The sequence below is a fragment of the Lissotriton vulgaris genome, chromosome 5 (assembly GCF_964263255.1).
Source record: "Lissotriton vulgaris chromosome 5, aLisVul1.2, whole genome shotgun sequence".
Taxonomy (NCBI): Eukaryota; Metazoa; Chordata; class Amphibia; order Caudata; family Salamandridae; genus Lissotriton; species Lissotriton vulgaris.
The window spans coordinates 728,563,594-728,581,421 of record NC_141693.1 but is presented as its reverse complement, the minus strand read 5'-3'; the positions used below and the strand labels follow the sequence as shown (position 1 = coordinate 728,581,421).

At 43.3% G+C, this 17,828-nt stretch overlaps 1 protein-coding gene across 1 annotated transcript in view; it reads left to right on the top strand.

The window, feature by feature from the left end:
- The window catches only part of LOC147711447 (calmodulin-binding transcription activator 1-like), a 1,194,547-nt gene that overhangs the window by 921,716 nt on the left and 255,003 nt on the right, over window positions 1–17,828 (top strand). Inside the window, exons 7-9 of the mRNA XM_086919489.1 lie at window positions 2,053–2,195; window positions 8,681–8,877; window positions 11,609–11,687. Coding sequence (XP_086775615.1) covers window positions 2,053–2,195; window positions 8,681–8,877; window positions 11,609–11,687 — 419 coding nt within the window. The remainder of the gene's footprint in view (window positions 1–2,052; window positions 2,196–8,680; window positions 8,878–11,608; window positions 11,688–17,828) is intronic.

The window sequence follows — 17,828 nt, the reverse complement described above, 5'->3', positions numbered from 1 at the left end:
TTGGACCTTCATAGCAAATAGGACTGTAAGTATCATAACTAGTGGGACTTTAGTTTCAAATTTCTTACATTTTAAGGACGAACCACTTTATGAGATTTTTATGGATGAAATAGAGCCCCCACTTGCCAAAACACTATTTTTAAAATTTAGATATGGAAACCTTTTAATAAAAAAAAACAACCTTGGCACGCTGGGCTAGAAATTGCGATCCATCGTCCACAGTATTGGACGAAATTTGTTCTATGTGTGAACATAACCAGATAGAAAACGAGCAACATATCCTCCTTTTCTGTCCCTTGTACGCTCAGGCCAGAAAAAGATGGATTAAACCAATATGTCTATTGTTAGGCCTGAGGTCATGTTCACAGGCTCTAAGAATTCTAACAACAAATACATCGCAACAGATAACATTTAGTGTCAGCAGATTTTTACTTTCTATTTTCTTCCAAAGGAAAAAAATGGGGCTTCAACTGTAATTGAGTTTTTTTTTAGGGCTTGAATTGATTTGTTTACTGGAACTAGTGAGGTGGTCCATCCTAGGATTTTATGATTGTTGTGTTGTGCTCCAATTGTCTTCCAACATGAATTGCACTGTTCTAATCAATGATTTTAATATCTTAAGCGGAATGTTCATTTTTTATGCACTGAACTGTAATGTATGCATTGTTCTTTTATGGCATCAAGCCGAAATAAAGAATTTTGAAATGAAATAGTGCATATATTATGGATTAAAAAAAAAACAAGTGCAGGGGCCAAAAAGATTATGTCCTAAGACTGGTGCGTGCTACTAAATGCTAGGTTTGCTAAATAACAATCCTGCCTAGCCTTGATTCCATCTCAAGCTTCTTTCTTTCTCCATCCTACACGTCCTCTCTCTTTATCGAACTCTTGTGGGTTCTTTTACACCCATGCTTTGTCTCTTCACTATATACCTTTATTTGTGTTCCTCGACTGCTCCTTTTCTGTTTTTCTATCTCTTACTCGGGGTCAAAGCCTAATGATAGAAAGTAAGCCCAGGTCCCCAAAATGGGTGCCAGTGGCCACAAGGGCCACAAATGGAGAACTGGAAACATATTAGAATAGCCCTTTGTGATGTAGGTCTCTACATCCAACACACAGGCCCTTCTCAATCCAGGAACTAACAATACAATTTCATCTTCCTTCTCCATCCACTTCATCACGTTACGTGACGTTACACCGACCGCGTAGAGCTTTTTTCCTGGTCTAACGTCTGTTCCAACCATTCTCCATGAGTCAAGTTTATGTCCTCATAAAAGACTCACTTAATGGTCAATATTATTAATGGCCCATGATATGTTTTCATCCTTGACAGGCATATATATTGTACTTGAAGTCTAGAGAGCGATAGGTCTATTCCACTACAGTAGCACTTTATTAAAATGTGAAATTTATTGAAGCGTCTGTTTGAAATGAACTTTTGGTGGTTATAACCCCACTCAGCTGCTTAGCTCCTTTCCGGCGACTCCCGGAGAGGCCTTATAAATGGATGCTGCATCAATATAGCCACTTATAAGGTGACTGCCTGCATTTACTAAACCAAAATGAACATTAGTGAGCAAATATACTGCAGCTCATGGATTCTGTGAGGAGGCAATGCCTATCCGTGTGTGGAGGAAGCTCTCCACAGCTTGCGCCGTGACTGACTGTATCATTAGGGGATTGGAGGAGCATAGTGTGTGATGAGGCAGGGTGGATGCCTGCTGTCCAGGCTGCCTTCATATAGTCTAATTCTGCAAAATATCTAATAGGGAAGGCATAATTACTTTGACAAGTGTTGCTGAGATGTGACAGTTTGAAGACGCTTAGCAAAGATCTGTCTGAACATATTCCCTCCCGTTTGTCCGCAAGGGCGTAGAGCTCAAACCTGGCTGATTTCTTACAACCGAACTAGGTCACGTTCAGGAGAAGGTCTTGCATGATAATGAGGAGCTTTCAGTTCAAGTGACTCCTATGAGTGTTTTGTTTGCTGAGAGTGCAAAATGACTGACCATAGAAGCCTTTTCCTCATGATTATTTTGGGTTCTTCTCTAGATAACCAGTTCAGGATGTCCATTTTGGAACGGCTGGAGCAGATGGAACGGAGGATGGCGGAGATGACGGGTGCGCAGCAGCACAAGCAGAGCCTTGGAGGGGGTGTCAGCGGTGGTGGCAGTAATGGAGGAAACCAGGCGCAAGTATGTTATGGAACTGAAAGCTCCTTGGTAAAATGTTTTTGTGATGTAAGCAAGCTTGATCAGATTCACAGGAGGTCGCGCATGCTCCAGAATTCTCATTCATCGGTCAAGACAAGATGGTGTGAGTGGTCTATGGTGAAAACCCATTATTTAGCAGACACCCTTGTATCTAAATTATGAGTTTAATGCTGTGTGGCTAGATCACGTAAATTACACCCCTCATTGGAATTTTGGAGTCAACTGCTGCAGTGCAAGAATTTTCAGAGCCCTGGGCTAGCGATTTGATGTATCCTCTCCTCTAATATCAGGGCCACATTTGACATTGTTTGAGTATGGGAAAATGAGTATGGAATTATCTAGAATAGAACTAGCCCTGGGTATTGGGACAGGAATGTCTGTGCAAATGTTTTTGTTCTGGTTGTCAGTGCAAATGTTAATGAAAAAATGCCCCACACATCAATTAAATATGTTTGTAACCAGTGGACACTGGCTTAGCAACAATGTGATTTACACGATATGCCTCCTCTTCAGGTCCTTAGCTGTGAAAATCCTGGTTGATCATGCTCTTTGTAGTCACTGGAAAGAGTCTACCAGTCCAGAAGTGTTAAACCTAGCAGTGTTGAGCTGGCTAAGATGCATCGAAGCCAGTCTGAACCCACAGTTCCAAATAGAATCAGTACACTTCACTTGCCCTATAGCCTGAGCTCACCCTCTGGTAGCTTGAGTGTAAAGAGGTGGCACAACATCCCCCTTCGCAACACACTGCGTTCACCACAAAAAGACTCCACAACTTATGTATAAAAACACTTGTCTTTGTATTACACACACACTGAAATCAAATTGAGATACACATTGTATATACACTTTCTAGTTTTACGCAATTGTCAAACTTTTACATTGAAATCACAACAAAACACACATTGGATATACACTTTTCAGTAATTTACAATTGTTGGACTTCCCCATTGCAGGAAGTCTGACCAGTCTCTGCCTACGCCTTCTGGCCCAGCCCCTTAGTCTTTCAACTCTACAAGCCAACTATACACGTTGCCCCTGCTGGCGCTGTGTTGACTAGACAGTCAGAACCACTGAACATGGAAAGATATATTTACTTAATATTGTCCATCTGGATTAGATCTCCAGGCACCCGACAGCTCCTGCAAAAGGGCGGGATCACTATTCCCTCATAGACAAAATGATGTGACCCAGGAAGTTGCTGCTCTCCCCATCTGGAGAAATGTTTTCCCCTTAAGTGAAGATGTGACCTGCTGTTGACCCCCAGCAGTCAGCTGCAGGTGCTCACAAGGCACATGTAACCCTTTAGGTCTTATCATAATGTTTTCCAAAACACAGCACTAAGTGGCATACTAATCTGATGGCCAAAGACATCCAGGACTTGGCTCAGCTTCCCTCAACACTCCTTGGACACCACACGCTCTGGAGCACAAGCGAGCAAAGGTCCTCTTGGTTGCAAGTCCGGGTCCCTCAGACTCTGCAACCGTCCCTTGCACTTGTCAAACTCCTCACGTCCCAGCACCTCAGATGGCTGCTGATCTTTGTGCACATACTACTCTAGCACAGTTAGATGATGGTGTATATAAGGAAGCTCCAGGCCATCACAAGCCTATGGATATTCCAGGTGCAGTCCCTCCTGCCCTAATGATTCCTCGTGTCAATGTCCCAGTATTGAACAAGCGTAGCATGGTTCAAAATCCAAAAGTGTCTCTACTTTCCAAAACCAAAGCCACAGTAGTTATACCCACCATGGCCTTTAAAGATAGAATCAGTTCATAAGGCCACATTTGAAATGCACAGGCCATCTCTAAATTTTGTCTTGTCTGCCATCATACCCCAGGAGGTTTGATCACATTCTTTAGTGGGGCCAAGACCCTGCTCCTTGGAATGCGGGAGCCAATGCTATCCCCATGTAACCATCCCTGAAAGGCCCTTCACATTCAGAGGTCCGCGGTTTCCCATGAGCTCTTAGTTTATGGCCCTCTATCATTAATGCACAGATGTGGCTAACCCCCTAACACCCATTTGTGAATTAGGAGACAGGCCGCCAGGCATGCAGAGCCACACACATCAAAATGCCCACTTTCCCAAAGGGACCTTTTCTTCACAGTAATGGCGAACCCACTCCCACTGCTGGAGAGGATTCGCCATTAGCAACTCATCAATACCAAACATCATACAGTTGCTATTCTGCCTGTAGGAAATAATGCTATATAGACTTCCCCTACATTCCCTCATGCTAATGAAACGGGAGAAACAGGCCCCATCATACAGAACACACCACCCGGTGTCTTTCACGACTCTTGCATGTAACACATACTCACACCTGCCCAAACTCTTCCCAACACCGCATCCCATCACAAGGGAGAACTCCGATATAGTAGGAGGCATGCAGAACGTTGGCACACAGCTTTTGTAAATGCCAAGTCGAGTGACAATGACCTGTGCACACATGCTCCACCAGTGAAAACCTTTGGCACAATCGATAAGCTACCTCAGTGGATGGCCCAACCAGTACGACAGGCCCACAGAGGCACATTCGAGATACATGCCCCTGAAATAGGTCTTACCCCACGACAAGTGACTTACAGGTAACTCAAATCAGCCAATCATATGTACACCAATCCGCAGTATGCACATGATGAGCACATCTCTTTGACACTACACGGCAGTACTAAACTTGTCCAAGTCCTAAGGCTAGCATCCACAGCAATAGAAAACTGTGAAGGAGAAAAGCAAAAACACGAGGGAAAGCACTCTGGAAAGGGCCATTTACAACCAAAAGCATCAATAAAGTCAATCCTATGAGGGAATTCTATGTAGTATCTTGGGGCCACAGAAAGGGCCAGAAGCCTCAGGTGTTGCCCTGTTACTAGAGGATAGGGCGGCAAAACAGCAAAAAATATCGTAGTCTCAAACAGTTGTATCTGGACGCATCATAACTTATCTTGGGCAGTTTCACAACACCGTTAGTTTCAGGGACAGTTTTGAACGTTTTTTCCCCCTGTATGGTTAACATTTTACAACTGAGCCCTCAACTTCCCAACAGCAGTTTCAGACCTTTCTTTTCATGTTTATATTTATTTTGAATAGTTTTAGTCGCTTTCACGTTTGCCTAAGACCACCCCAAAGCCATAGAGCACACCACTTTCAACCCACCCTAACACAGAGTATGCGTTAGAAGAGGCAGCAAATATTGTATTAAATTGAACAATTAACATATCACTCAATTACAGTAAGAGACAAAGGGAAAATAACATTTTAATTAAAGATTGAAAAAAACTTAGACAAATTCGGAAAAGTTGACAGCAAAGACGAGAGTGTGACAGACAAACTATTATGAACTTTTAGAAAGCACATAGCTAATGTAGAAAGGATATGTTGCATTTCAGATATGCACCCCAAGTTTAACTCATAAACTGTGCTTTAGAGCATGGTCTTATTTGCTATCAATCCGACTGCTCCCTTAAATTTAAAAGGGAATCGACTTGTGAATCGCCATTTCCTTTAAAAATATAATAGTGCTCATTGAAAATAATACAGTAAAAGGGTGTGAATTCCTGCACCCGGAAATTACTGATACCCATTGCACTGGAATTCGTTGATAAGGAATTCTGTGAACGATTAAGAGTTTGGAGGCCAGGAATGAGTAATAATAGGGGAAATCGGTTTTTCCACATCAATTTCTGCATTTATTTTCCCAGTACCAGATGGTTTGTATCTGTCCACACTTCACCAGGTCTTTGCTTGTGAGATATGATGGAAATATTCCTGTATTGCCACTTCTACTGCTCAACCTGAAATCCAGATGCAGATTGTAATAGCCATTCGAGATTACCATAACAAATGTACTAAGGGCCTAAGTTTTGGTCTTAAAGCCTGACATATCAATCCTTCAGACACTTGCCCCTAGACATCTCTTGTCCTTTGAGAAAGCCTACCTGTCCATAATCCTTACTTTGTCACCCATGCTTTTAGCCCTCCCGGCTCTTGCCACGTCATCCTTGGGTTATGATTGTTCACTTTGGCAAAGCAGACAGCCCATGTCACCTGTATCTGGCTCAGACAAAGGAGTAACGCAAGCCCCTGTGGTCCAGGGGCACTCCCAACCTTTCAGCCTCCCCCAAAGCCTTCACAAGTTTGTGAGATATGGGAGACTAAGGGGCTTCTTCACATTCTGCTCGGGGTGCCACATCACTTTGCGTTACGGCACTGGGTACAGACCTCCGATAGCCCAGCAATCACTGCCTTGTTTAGGGAATGCATTGCCCAGCGGCAGAATTGGTTAAAGGGAATCTGGGAGATTCCAAAATGGGCTGGTGACTTTGCAAGCCTCCTAGAACACATGCTGGGCTGACCAATATGAATAGCTCCATCCCCAGTCTACGGTACTGTGAAAGTTATCAGCCAACAGAAATATTTGCAGGGAGTTATAAACTAATGCTTTCTGCTATAACTGTTCTACATTATGTAAAGTAGGCAGAGGCAATTCAATGTTGTGATTTCCATTAACCTAGTTAATCAAATTAGTTATCTGTGGATGGTTGACATTCAAGCCCAAGGGCAGAGAAATGCTAAAGAGAGTAACCCCTCCTAAACTGATTCAAATTGGAAAGAAAGTACTGGGACTTAAGTGCTTCCTACTGTCCAAACTATGATGCCTTATATAACACGAAGTACCCTGAAAGTTTCTTATACAGAACCAAACCAAGTGTATTGCACTTTTCATCAGCATCCACAAATAGCTCTGCCATTTTTCGACCATAAATGCCATGGGGCTAGAAGCGTGCGGCTATGACTCAAATGCTTACCCGCTAGCTCTTATATGGTGACTGCACCTTCGTAGTGCACAGGATTGAGAAGGGATTTGAGCTTTCATCTTTGAATAGATAAATACAGTCTCTGAATTACTTACCTACATGATGCTATCTAAAGTGAAGGAAATCTTAGCAAGTACACAACCACTGACGTGTTTTGACTCATACCTAATGATTATTTTGGACATGCTATACAATTTCACGAGTTTCAATAATACATTGAATGTTCCCCCACAGACAGGGAACATTGATTTGATTTTTCAAGCAGGGGCTCTTTCAGAAGGGTGGAAGATGGGCAGTGCAGAATACTAAAGCGGACGCCACTTACCAATTGTACGTTCATTGCTGTTAGCAGCTCTATGAACATTGCTCTAGGTAAAGATGGCTGCTGGGTTTGCAAAGCAATGTATTAATCCTGATTACATTGGCATGCATGCCAATAGACCCGATTTAGGTGATAGGGTCATGTTTTTTTGAGCCAGAACGGACTATATTTTAGGTGTCCCCCACCGGAAATTGCCTCTGTTTCAATGTAAGCCAATGGGGAAAATGTATTCCTCCAATTTTGTTTTTCAAAATCTCCCATTTCCCTTTTCAAAAATGTTGCCCTGTATACAGTGATCTGTGGGGACATTTTATTGCAGGTGAGGGGAGGAACCATTGAGAGAAGGTTATCCTCGCGAGAAAAATCCATTGAATAATTAGAACTACATTATTTCGGTGGGTGAAAAGGGTATATACACATTAACTGAAATAGTGATTAGCCTTTTTTCATACCTACTCAGCCCAGAGACAAGTTACAAGCAATGAGTATCTCTAGACAATTTGCCTATACTGCCCTACCACAGCTCCATTATTACGTTGTTTCACTGAAAGTTAAATGTGCCAACAAAGTTGGGAGATGCTTCTTCCCTGTTTAACTGTTGTAGTGAATGAGCTATCATATCCGATTCAATGTCCCTCAAAGACCTAGACAGAATGGGCCATTTCATCTTCTGAGACCCTTAGCCGCAATAGGAACGCCTCATCAAATGCTAAAGCACATGATTAAGTGTCATTATTTAACCCCTTCCTCTTTCAATCTTGTGTCATGAGCAACTTGGTCTTGTTCCACCCTCCATGGGCCCTAGTCAAGGCTACCACTCCTGACCTCGGGAAGAATAATGAGATTGAGTGAATGGAGGAGAGGGGTACAAAGGGTTGTGGGCAATGGTGCAGTGTAATAATTATTTTTTATTATACGCTATGTTTCATCTATGGCCCTTTGCTGTTCATCTCACATTGCCAACAATTCCCTCTGAAGAGGGACCAAAAGTGGCAGGAGTTGAAAAGTGTCAAAAATAGAACACCACTCAAAATGGGAAATCCAGCCCAGTAGAGATATCCAGAACTGAGTACCCAATTCTTCTCACTTAGGTTTCTCCAGTGTCTCCATGGGCACCGCCAGCTTTGTTATGCTTTGTTCTAGGTATAGAGCCCTTCAGTCAGTAACACCTGTATTCTGGAAGACTCCATTTTGAAATGACACTGTGGTCTACATGGTTACTTTTTGCAATTCATGGTTATATTTGACCCTTACATGATCTCATCAGATCCATATCCCTGTCACTGATAGGCTGCTGCCTTCTGAGTGTGTTTGTGTGTTCTCTACAGTGTGCAGCGGGGCCCGGATCCATGGGGAGCTGCTTTGAGAGTCGAGTCGTGGTGGTCTGCGAGAAGATGATGAGCCGGGCCTGTTGGGCGAAGTCAAAGCACCTTATACATTCCAAGACCTTCCGAGGAATGACCCTCTTGCACCTTGCTGCGGCTCAGGGCTATGCTACACTGATACAAACTCTCATCAAATGGCGGTAAGCAACAAGCCTGGATCACTGTTAATTGGAACCCATGGAGGCTCTGCACCACAGGCCCTCTTCCCCAGTTAGAATTTGAAAATTTCTGCGTTTTTACACACACTAGTCTTAGATCATATCGTTTAAAATGGGCTTTATTATGAGTATCAGGGGAATCCCAGCTAGGCACATAACATGAGGTATCGATGGAACCAAGATTACAGGCTCTGCTGTAACTTTGTGAGTCAGGAGTACTCCAGCGGGCACTTTGCCTACTGCAGGCGAATACCAAGAGGAATGTCTCCTGACTTGTAATGGGGCCCTAAATGGTTTGCTTTTTGTTTGTGAACCCAATAAGAGATACAGGAAAATTTGGAGTTTGGCAGAAGCAGAACATCTTCCAAAAGTAGGTGAATTCCCCATACACACTATTTAAAGTGGATCCTAACTCTACCCTCTTAATTCTGAGGATGTGATTTTTGGGAGGTGCCTCATATCGGCCAAATTCTAACTAACCCTCAAAATGTCGATATATATGATGCGATGATTTGTTGTTGGCTTTTATGAGAAGTTAATTTCTACTTTGATTAGACTTCTTTGGTCCTATAAAGTGGGGTGAGGGGTGTGCCCTGCAGAAAATTGAAAGTAGTTGCAACCCTCAAGAGCACCAGAAGGTGTAATGGAGGATGGGGTTAACATGCCACATCTGATGCTTTCTGATCATTGTGAACAACAATTGGACGTTTTATGTACATTCAATGGGGTTTTGAATTTGCACCTCTGATTCATAAATTGCAACTGTGATAAACTGAGAAAACCCTAAAGGGTCAGATTAAACAAGCTATTTGTGCACTAAGTTCCACTTAGGTGCGCAAATGGCAAGATTCTGGAGTGTAAATATGTAATTTTTAATAACATATGAACTTCTACTCACATAGTGATTCACTCATAAGTAATAATTTACCAGTACAGTGTAATATTATTGGTATTCAAATGTATTCGCTTGTGAGGATTATATGCTACAGGGTTGGGTCTCTTTGAAAAGCTGCTGAACACTCCCACACACATGCTAGTCTTTGAATATTCAAAGACTTTTTCAAGGTATATTGACCCAGGAAGGGGAACAGTGGTTAAGGGGTTCACTTCCAAAACTGGTTGTGGCAGTGCGGAATGGGCTTCTCCAAAGGGAAAATATGCTCTCGCCGAAAAAAAGGAAATGCTATTGAAGTGTTAATACACAATTGTAAATTGTACACTTTTTGCTTTCACAAATGCAAAAATGCATTTTTCATCTGATTAACTTGTATTCAGTCACAAGAGTATAATGGCATCAAAACTCTTGCTAAACATAGCCTGTCATAACCTCCCAAGAGAATTTATGGAAACCTCTGAAAATTCCAAACAAAGTAAACATTTTACGTGAGACAAAGGTATAAAGTTACAGCAGAAAATTCCAAACTTTTTTTTTAAAGAATTGTGGGTACAACATATATGAGGAAAAGATTAAAAAATCGCTTCATATTAATGAATGAACCATACACAATCTGACTGAGAACACTAGAGTACCATATTCTGCTGTCGATTTGTGGCACGGCAGTATTATCCTTAGAGCGATTCTGTGACAGAGCAATTATCACATCTCCATATTGGTCAAAAAGGTACCTTCTAGGGCTGTTCTCCATCAGCACTGTTGCTGAGAGCCATGACATGGCAATCTACCACAGTACTTTAGCCTTTACGACCCAATGTTAGGGCGACACACCTGATTTTAGTACTACTATCTGAACGACACTTTGAGTTCAACTGAGGAATGAGCTCTGCAATACAGTGTGTCAATCCTGCTTTGGTCAAATACTTCAAAAGGGGCCTTCTAAATAGGTCACTGGTAATGCCCCAGGAGTTAATGATGTTGGGATGCCAGTAACTCCTGGAGAGGTGTAAAGTACAAGCCAATTACAAGTGGGGCCATAAGGGTCCCCCTAGATATCGGGAACTTCCAGGAGAATCCATAATTCCATTCCTGATTCCACTAGTTAGTCTGGATTTCTTCCTGGTAATTCACCCAGAGACTCAACCTGTTTCTAACACAGTGAGTCTCCAGCAACTCCCATTGTTCGTCCTACCAGAACTAAAAGGTCATGCAGAGTGTTGGTCAATGCGTTGAGGAATTATTAGAGAATATTGGTCACCTTCTAAGATTTGTAATTTTACACTTGCCATGTACACCATATGTGGTGCATGGGTACGGATTTCTCCACCTTTGATCAAATGAGAGCTGTCTTAGAATGGTTTACGTTTTGTTCCTTGTTAGAGGTGAACCATATTATAGTTTAGCCAACAAAGAGTTGCATAAGTGCCAAATGTCCGATCCTCATTCAGAAGCAAATGTTGTCCCCTTCACAAAACTTCAACTTTGGGTTATATTTTACACAACAAACTTTGTGCAGAAGATTTTTCCATAAAAAAGTTTTTGCCAAGATAATCTTTCAGCTAAATTAAGTTCTGCTAGACTTTTTCCTTCAACACCTACTATTTCAGGACCTTTTACTGGCTATCTTATTTTCACTTCTCCAACATCATGGGTTGAACATTTAAAAAAAAAAAAAATTGACAAAAATCTTCTTTGCAAACATTAGTCAATCCTATTCCAAATGTCTTTATTTCAACATTAAATAACCTGTGTTTAGCAATGTTTTAGAAGCTTGGTCAAACTTTATTGGTTGTCTTTAAGTTCTCTTTTATCTTGCAGCACCAAGCATGCAGACAGCATCGATTTGGAACTGGAGGTTGACCCTTTAAATGTGGATCACTTCTCGTGCACGCCACTGGTAAGACGTTGATCAATTTAGTCTAGTATACCGTTAGTGAACTGAATGAATGAATGAACTGGCATTTATAAAGTGCTCTATTACTCCAAGGTGTGTCCTGGTGCTGTGCACCTCTTCCCACACATAAAAGGCCTAATCAATTAGACTTAGTTAAACAACTATGTCTTCAGTCTATTCCTGAAGTGAGACATATCTGTAATACTCCGAACCCCGGAGGGAAGTTTTGATCAAGTTGACTGAACTAAAAAAGAGAAGGATCTGCCACCAGTCCTAGTGCGCCTAATCTTTGGAGTTTTGCCTAAGAAAGCTGTGGTTGAACGAAGGCATATGGAGGGAACATATAAGTTATTGATTCCCCTTAGGATATTGGCATCCGTCTGATTAAATGCTTTATGGTGTGCCTCTTGGGAAGGATGGGCTGTAAGGCGGACGAACTCTGCCCTATCTGCTGCCTACCGAGACCCGGACCCACGCCTCGCGGCACCCGCTCCGCGGGTGCCGCTCGTCTTCTTGGGTCCCACCAGCAACAGCGCACTGAGGTCAGAAGCCACATTCCATCAAGGCTCGCCGTGGGACTGCGAGGACCAGCGGGCAGTGCGCTAACCTGCCACAGCTGGTCCTCTTCCCGCCGCCTCCTCCCTGTGCATTGAAATCGGGGGCTGGACTTGGGCTCTGTGTGTGCCTCTTGGGAAGGACGGGCTGTAAAGCGGACGAACTCTGCCCTACCTGCTGCCTACCGAGACCCGGACCCACGCCTCGCGGCACCCGCTCCGCGGGCGCCGCTCATCTTCTTCGGTCCCACCAGCAACAGCGCACTGAGGTCAGAAGCCACATTCCATCAAGGCTTTCCGTGGGACTGCGAGGACCAGCGGGCAGTGCGCTAACCTGCCACAGCTGGTCCTCTTCCCGCCGCCTCCTCCCTGTGCATTGAAATCGGGGGCGTGGTCTTCCCTAAAGGAACTATATTGTTGGACCTTCATTCCCGGCCCGCGGGACGCGCGCGGACGCGCACGGGCGAAGACCGGGCCAAGAGCGGGCCCGTTTGTGCCCGTTCGTGACCAGTAGTGACCGGACCGGGCCACCCCCCTAACTGCTTCTTCCAACTGCACCCACTTGACACCTGGCTTCTATGGCTGGTCGGGAAACACGGAGTAAGTCCTTGATTGCCGGTGGATCTGTTACTGGAGGTATGGATAAATTTCTTATCAGGGCGAATAACATTATTGACACGGAAATCAACATTCTGGAGAAACGCTTATCTAAAGAACTAATGTCTATAAAAAGATCGTCCTTAGGGATCTTGGCTAATGCCAAAACACCAGAAAGATTTGCTGATAACTCTATCCCTGTGGTGGTTATTCAACCCCCCCTTCATGATGCAGTTAACCCGCCAAGAACGGATCTTGACATTTTGGTGAATGTAACCTTACCTGAAATTAACCATGTTATTGATAGCAACAATGTTTCTATTGTTTCTGCTCCTGAAGAGAGCTTTTTTAATTCTAAGTCTCAGGGGGTGAGGGAAGGTGCTATTAAGAAACGGAAAAGATCATATAATAAAAAAGACAAAAAAGCTGGAAGGTCTTCTAAAACAGACAAGTTACATAATGAACCGACACCACCCTATATCACCCAGGAAATAGTTCCCTCTAGATGCGAGGTCTCTATCGAAAGTATAGCTGCCCTATTTAAATCTATTATATCTCTGCTAGAGGCCAAACTAGAAAGGTTGGATCTTAGAATGTCCAACATTGAGAAAACCACAGCCACTATCCTAGCTAACTCCACCAAACCCAATAGTTCGTGCACTCTTCAAACTGCTCCCATTCTTCCAGCCCCCCAACCCATAACTGCGACCCAACACTCTGTTTGTCCTACAGTAGGCCCCTCAATGGTTCACCTCCCTCCTAGCCTAGATAATAATGCAATTTCACAACATCCCCCTGGTCACCAACCCTGCATGTCCAATCTTCCTGGACCAATGGCCGACGGGATACAAGGGTCCCCAAACAAAGAACTTAGAGCCCCCAGACCACGAAGGCCTGATCTCCCGCCGGAAGCTAATCGGTATATGGTAGTTTTAGCCGGAGCTCCCCCCTTGGAAAAAGGGGAAACTGAAACCTTTAGCTCCCTGAAAAGTAAAATCATTAAGTGGCTCAATTGGAATAGACCCCTGCCGGCCCATCTGCACAACGAAATTATCATGGTAAGGAGGGTACCCTGGATAAGTAAGACGCAGAAGTCCATTAATGGGGATTGCATTACTGTTAGCTTCAGAGATCCCCGTACGGTATCCCATATCTGTGCGGGATTCAACAGGTCCTTTGATTCTACTATCCAGACCCTCCCAGTCTCCTTCTTTTTTCCACCCAACAATGCAACCCAATATAAAGGAAGGTATGACTGGACAAGGGTCGAACGAAGGGGCAGACAAATATTATATGAAACAAGACCAGCCTTGCCACCCCAATACACACCCCAGCATAATCCTTTTTTAGAGTACAACCGGTATAGCTGCCTAGAGGGAGTTGATTGACTACCCCTTATATGCACCCCTGAGCCTCCATCCTCCGAGATGGTTAACGATACAGTGGATGGAGAAGTCGCGGGTAAAATCATATGCTCAGATGAATGCTTGGTATTCCCCCAATACTAGACATTCTGCCCCTGACACCCGCTCTGCATGTCGAGATGAAAGATGCCTATCTTCCACCTTATACCCTGGATCCTCCTGGCGCGGGAAGTGCTAGTATAGCCCCCTCCTCTAAAACCATCCACATAGAACCAGTACTGGCATCCAGCCGGCCAGGTTATTCTATGGTGAGCTGGAATATCGCAGGGTGGCGACAGAGGGTATCAGCCCTGGGTTGGAGGGAATATATTTCAGGGTTTGATATCCTCTGCCTACAGGAAACCTGGTCTACCACTGATATTCATTATGACGGCTTTGTTTCTTATAACTGCCCAGCACAAGAATCTGTTATGGGTAGGGCTAAAAGTGGTCTGTTGATTTTATTGTCTGTGCACTTTCCAGTACGTGTAAGATCCTGCTCTACTATCGGTTCACACTCCCAAATATTGAGGTTAGAAAATAGTGGGGGTCGGAACATCTTGCTGATCAATCACTACAACAATACATTTGATCCAACTAGTACTTCTGTTGTAGATGAACTTGAATCAGCTTTAAACAAAACCTGCAACGACACCCACAAACCTTTTGATATTATTTGGGGAGGGGACTTTAATATCAGAACCTGTCCGTATTCCTATACCAATGCATGCCAGTTTGATGGGGATAATGGGGAGAACCTGGCTCATTTCACCAATATCCCTTATGGTGTTTCTCTTAATAATCTCTTGCTAAAGTATGACCTGGTTATTCACCAACCTGCCCTGGATAAAGATGGTAATATCGCCCCAACCTTCAAGGGAGGAATACTGCCTCTGTTATTGACTATTTGTTAATATCGACCCAGATTATTCCACTCTGTACGGTTCCGATTATCATGGATTTTGGTATTAGTGATCATAACGCCTTAACCATGTCTATTCTTATATGGGGCCCTAAAAATCTTTTTGTCGGCAGGACTATAGATGAAATTACCCCATGTAGCCAAAATGGTATACGGATCAAATGGTGTGGAGCAAAATCTGAGGACCTACATCGGAAAATTGTGAGAGCTGGCACGAAAGTGATATCCCGTTGCTTCGAAACTGATGCCACCTCAAAGCGTATCATAGCTGATTTCGAGGAACTTGGTACTATAATAAAAAAAATCACTTACCATTAACAAGGGCATAAGTAAAAGGGTAACACTAGGCTGGTTTGACCAAGCGTGTACTCTAGCACTAAAAGATCTTAAGAAGGCATTATCTAACCTCCCGAGAGATAGGGAAGTGGTTAAACTACTAAGAGCTAAAGACAATCTCGAACTGAAGCGTAGGAAACAAGAACTAAGAGAGCTAGCCTGGGAAGACCTGACTAAGGCCGCAGCCTTACGGGATAGTGAATTGTTCTGGAGTACCGTTAACAGTCCATTCCTCCAGAAGGAAGAATTCCCAGTTCTTACTGCCCAAGTTAGCAAAGATAGCTGGGTCCTACATTTTAGTGGGATCTTTGACCCAATTGGGGAGGACCAGGATAATTCCCGTAATAACCCCATCATACCCGAACAGACACTGGGAATCACCCTCCATGAAGTCGACATGGCAATCAGTAAGAGTAAAGGGGGAAAGCCGGGGTACCGATTGACCTTTACAAAACCGACCTGGCCCTATGGAGCCCCCTACTGACTCAAGTATTTAACGCCGCTGTCGACGATACTACCCCGTCAACCTGGAGTGAATCTGTAATTATACCAATCTACAAGAAGGGAGATAGGGCGGTAGTTCTTAGCCTCTCCTCTATCTCCCTTCTGGATTCCTCATTAAAAATTATGAGTAGGGTCCTATTGTTACGCCTGGAAGAATGGGCCGAAGGCAATAATATTCTCACAGCCTCCCAATATGGCTTTAGAAAGGGCCTTGGCACTATAGAACAGTGTATTAATCTAGATCTCCTAATAGGAAAATACACTAAAGCCAAACAGGGTTCCTTGTTTCTTTGTTTTGCGGACCTTTCTAGTGCCTTTGATTTGGTTGACCATACTTTGTTGTGGTCAACTCTACTTGATATGGGTGCACCGACTGCGATTATATATTTCCTGGCAAGACTTTATTCTAACTTATCTGCCCAGATTCGCTATGGCACAGAAGGGAAATGTACGAGAAAGATCAGGGTCAAATCGGGTATTAGACAGGGTTGTGTGTTGGCCCCGCTGCTCTTTTCTCTTTTTATAAATTCAATTGAGCAGGAATTGAAAAAGGTTCAAGCTGATGCTCTGCAAGCAGAAGGTCAACCTATCCCGGTGTTGCTTTACGCCGATGATACTGTCCTACTTTCAAGAACCCCAATAGGCTTCTAGAAACTCATGAATTGTTTCCATGATTTTATACAGTGGAAGAAACGAAAAATTAATAACTCAAAAACATTTATCATGGCATGCGGTAAGAAGGTACACCATCTTAAACCTTTTTACTTTAAGGAAAATCACATTGAGGTTGTGGACAATTTCTGTTACTTGGGCATTACCTTCAACAATGGAGGGTCTTGGACCCCAGAGCAACATAATGTAAAAGCTAGGATGGGTAAGGCCTCTTTAACTGTTTTTCGCTTTGCAACTAAATTGGGAAGTCGACGTATACCGGATATGTTGAATATTTATAGACACAGATGTGCTTCTATAGCACTATATGGTTCAGGGGTTTGGGGACATTGGACTCAAAGGGACCTGCAAATATTGGAAAACATATTTTTAAAAATACTACTTTGTCTTCCTCCTTCGGCATCCACTGATCTGACCCACAAAGAACTAGGGTTGGACTATATATCTGACCTAATAGGACTGAGACCCTTAATGGTGTGGAGATCTATTTGGTCCAAGGACGAAACCAGCTTTACCAAGGAAATAATCAAAGACTGTCTGCACCTGGATAATATCTCCCAAATTCCATGGTTAAAGTATGTTATTTCAACCTATAAGGAACTCTACGATCTGGATGTACGCGAAGACCAAATATGTGCAACTGCCTTATCTAAACAGGAGGTCAAAGGGGAATATTTGAGAGACAAACATAATAAGCGTAGAGCTCAAACTAGAGATTACTCAACTCACGCTTTTTATTTTTCCAACAAAGAAGAAGGATTTGCCCCCCCCCCCCTGTATCTCAAAGTTGTCAGCAGACGGTCCCATCAATTTGTCCTCACAAGACTAAGATTAGGCATTGTGCATAACTTGGTGGCATTCCCAAGGATGAAAATGTATTCTGCCACCCCCTGTCCTTGTGACGGATTAACTAAACAAAGTACCCTGCACTTCATGCTAATATGTCCCTTGTACAAATCCCTGCGTATTTTCTACCTCAAACCATTGTTTAAGAAATATTCTGTGTCTACCACCGGTAATGCTATGAAACTCTTATTCTCTCTTGTTACCCCAGATTTATGTTTCTTCACCGCAACCTTCATTTTAAGATCTATTACAGCAAGCAAAAGTATGGTTTTCTAACACTATGTCCATCTTAACCACTGATGCAAGTCCA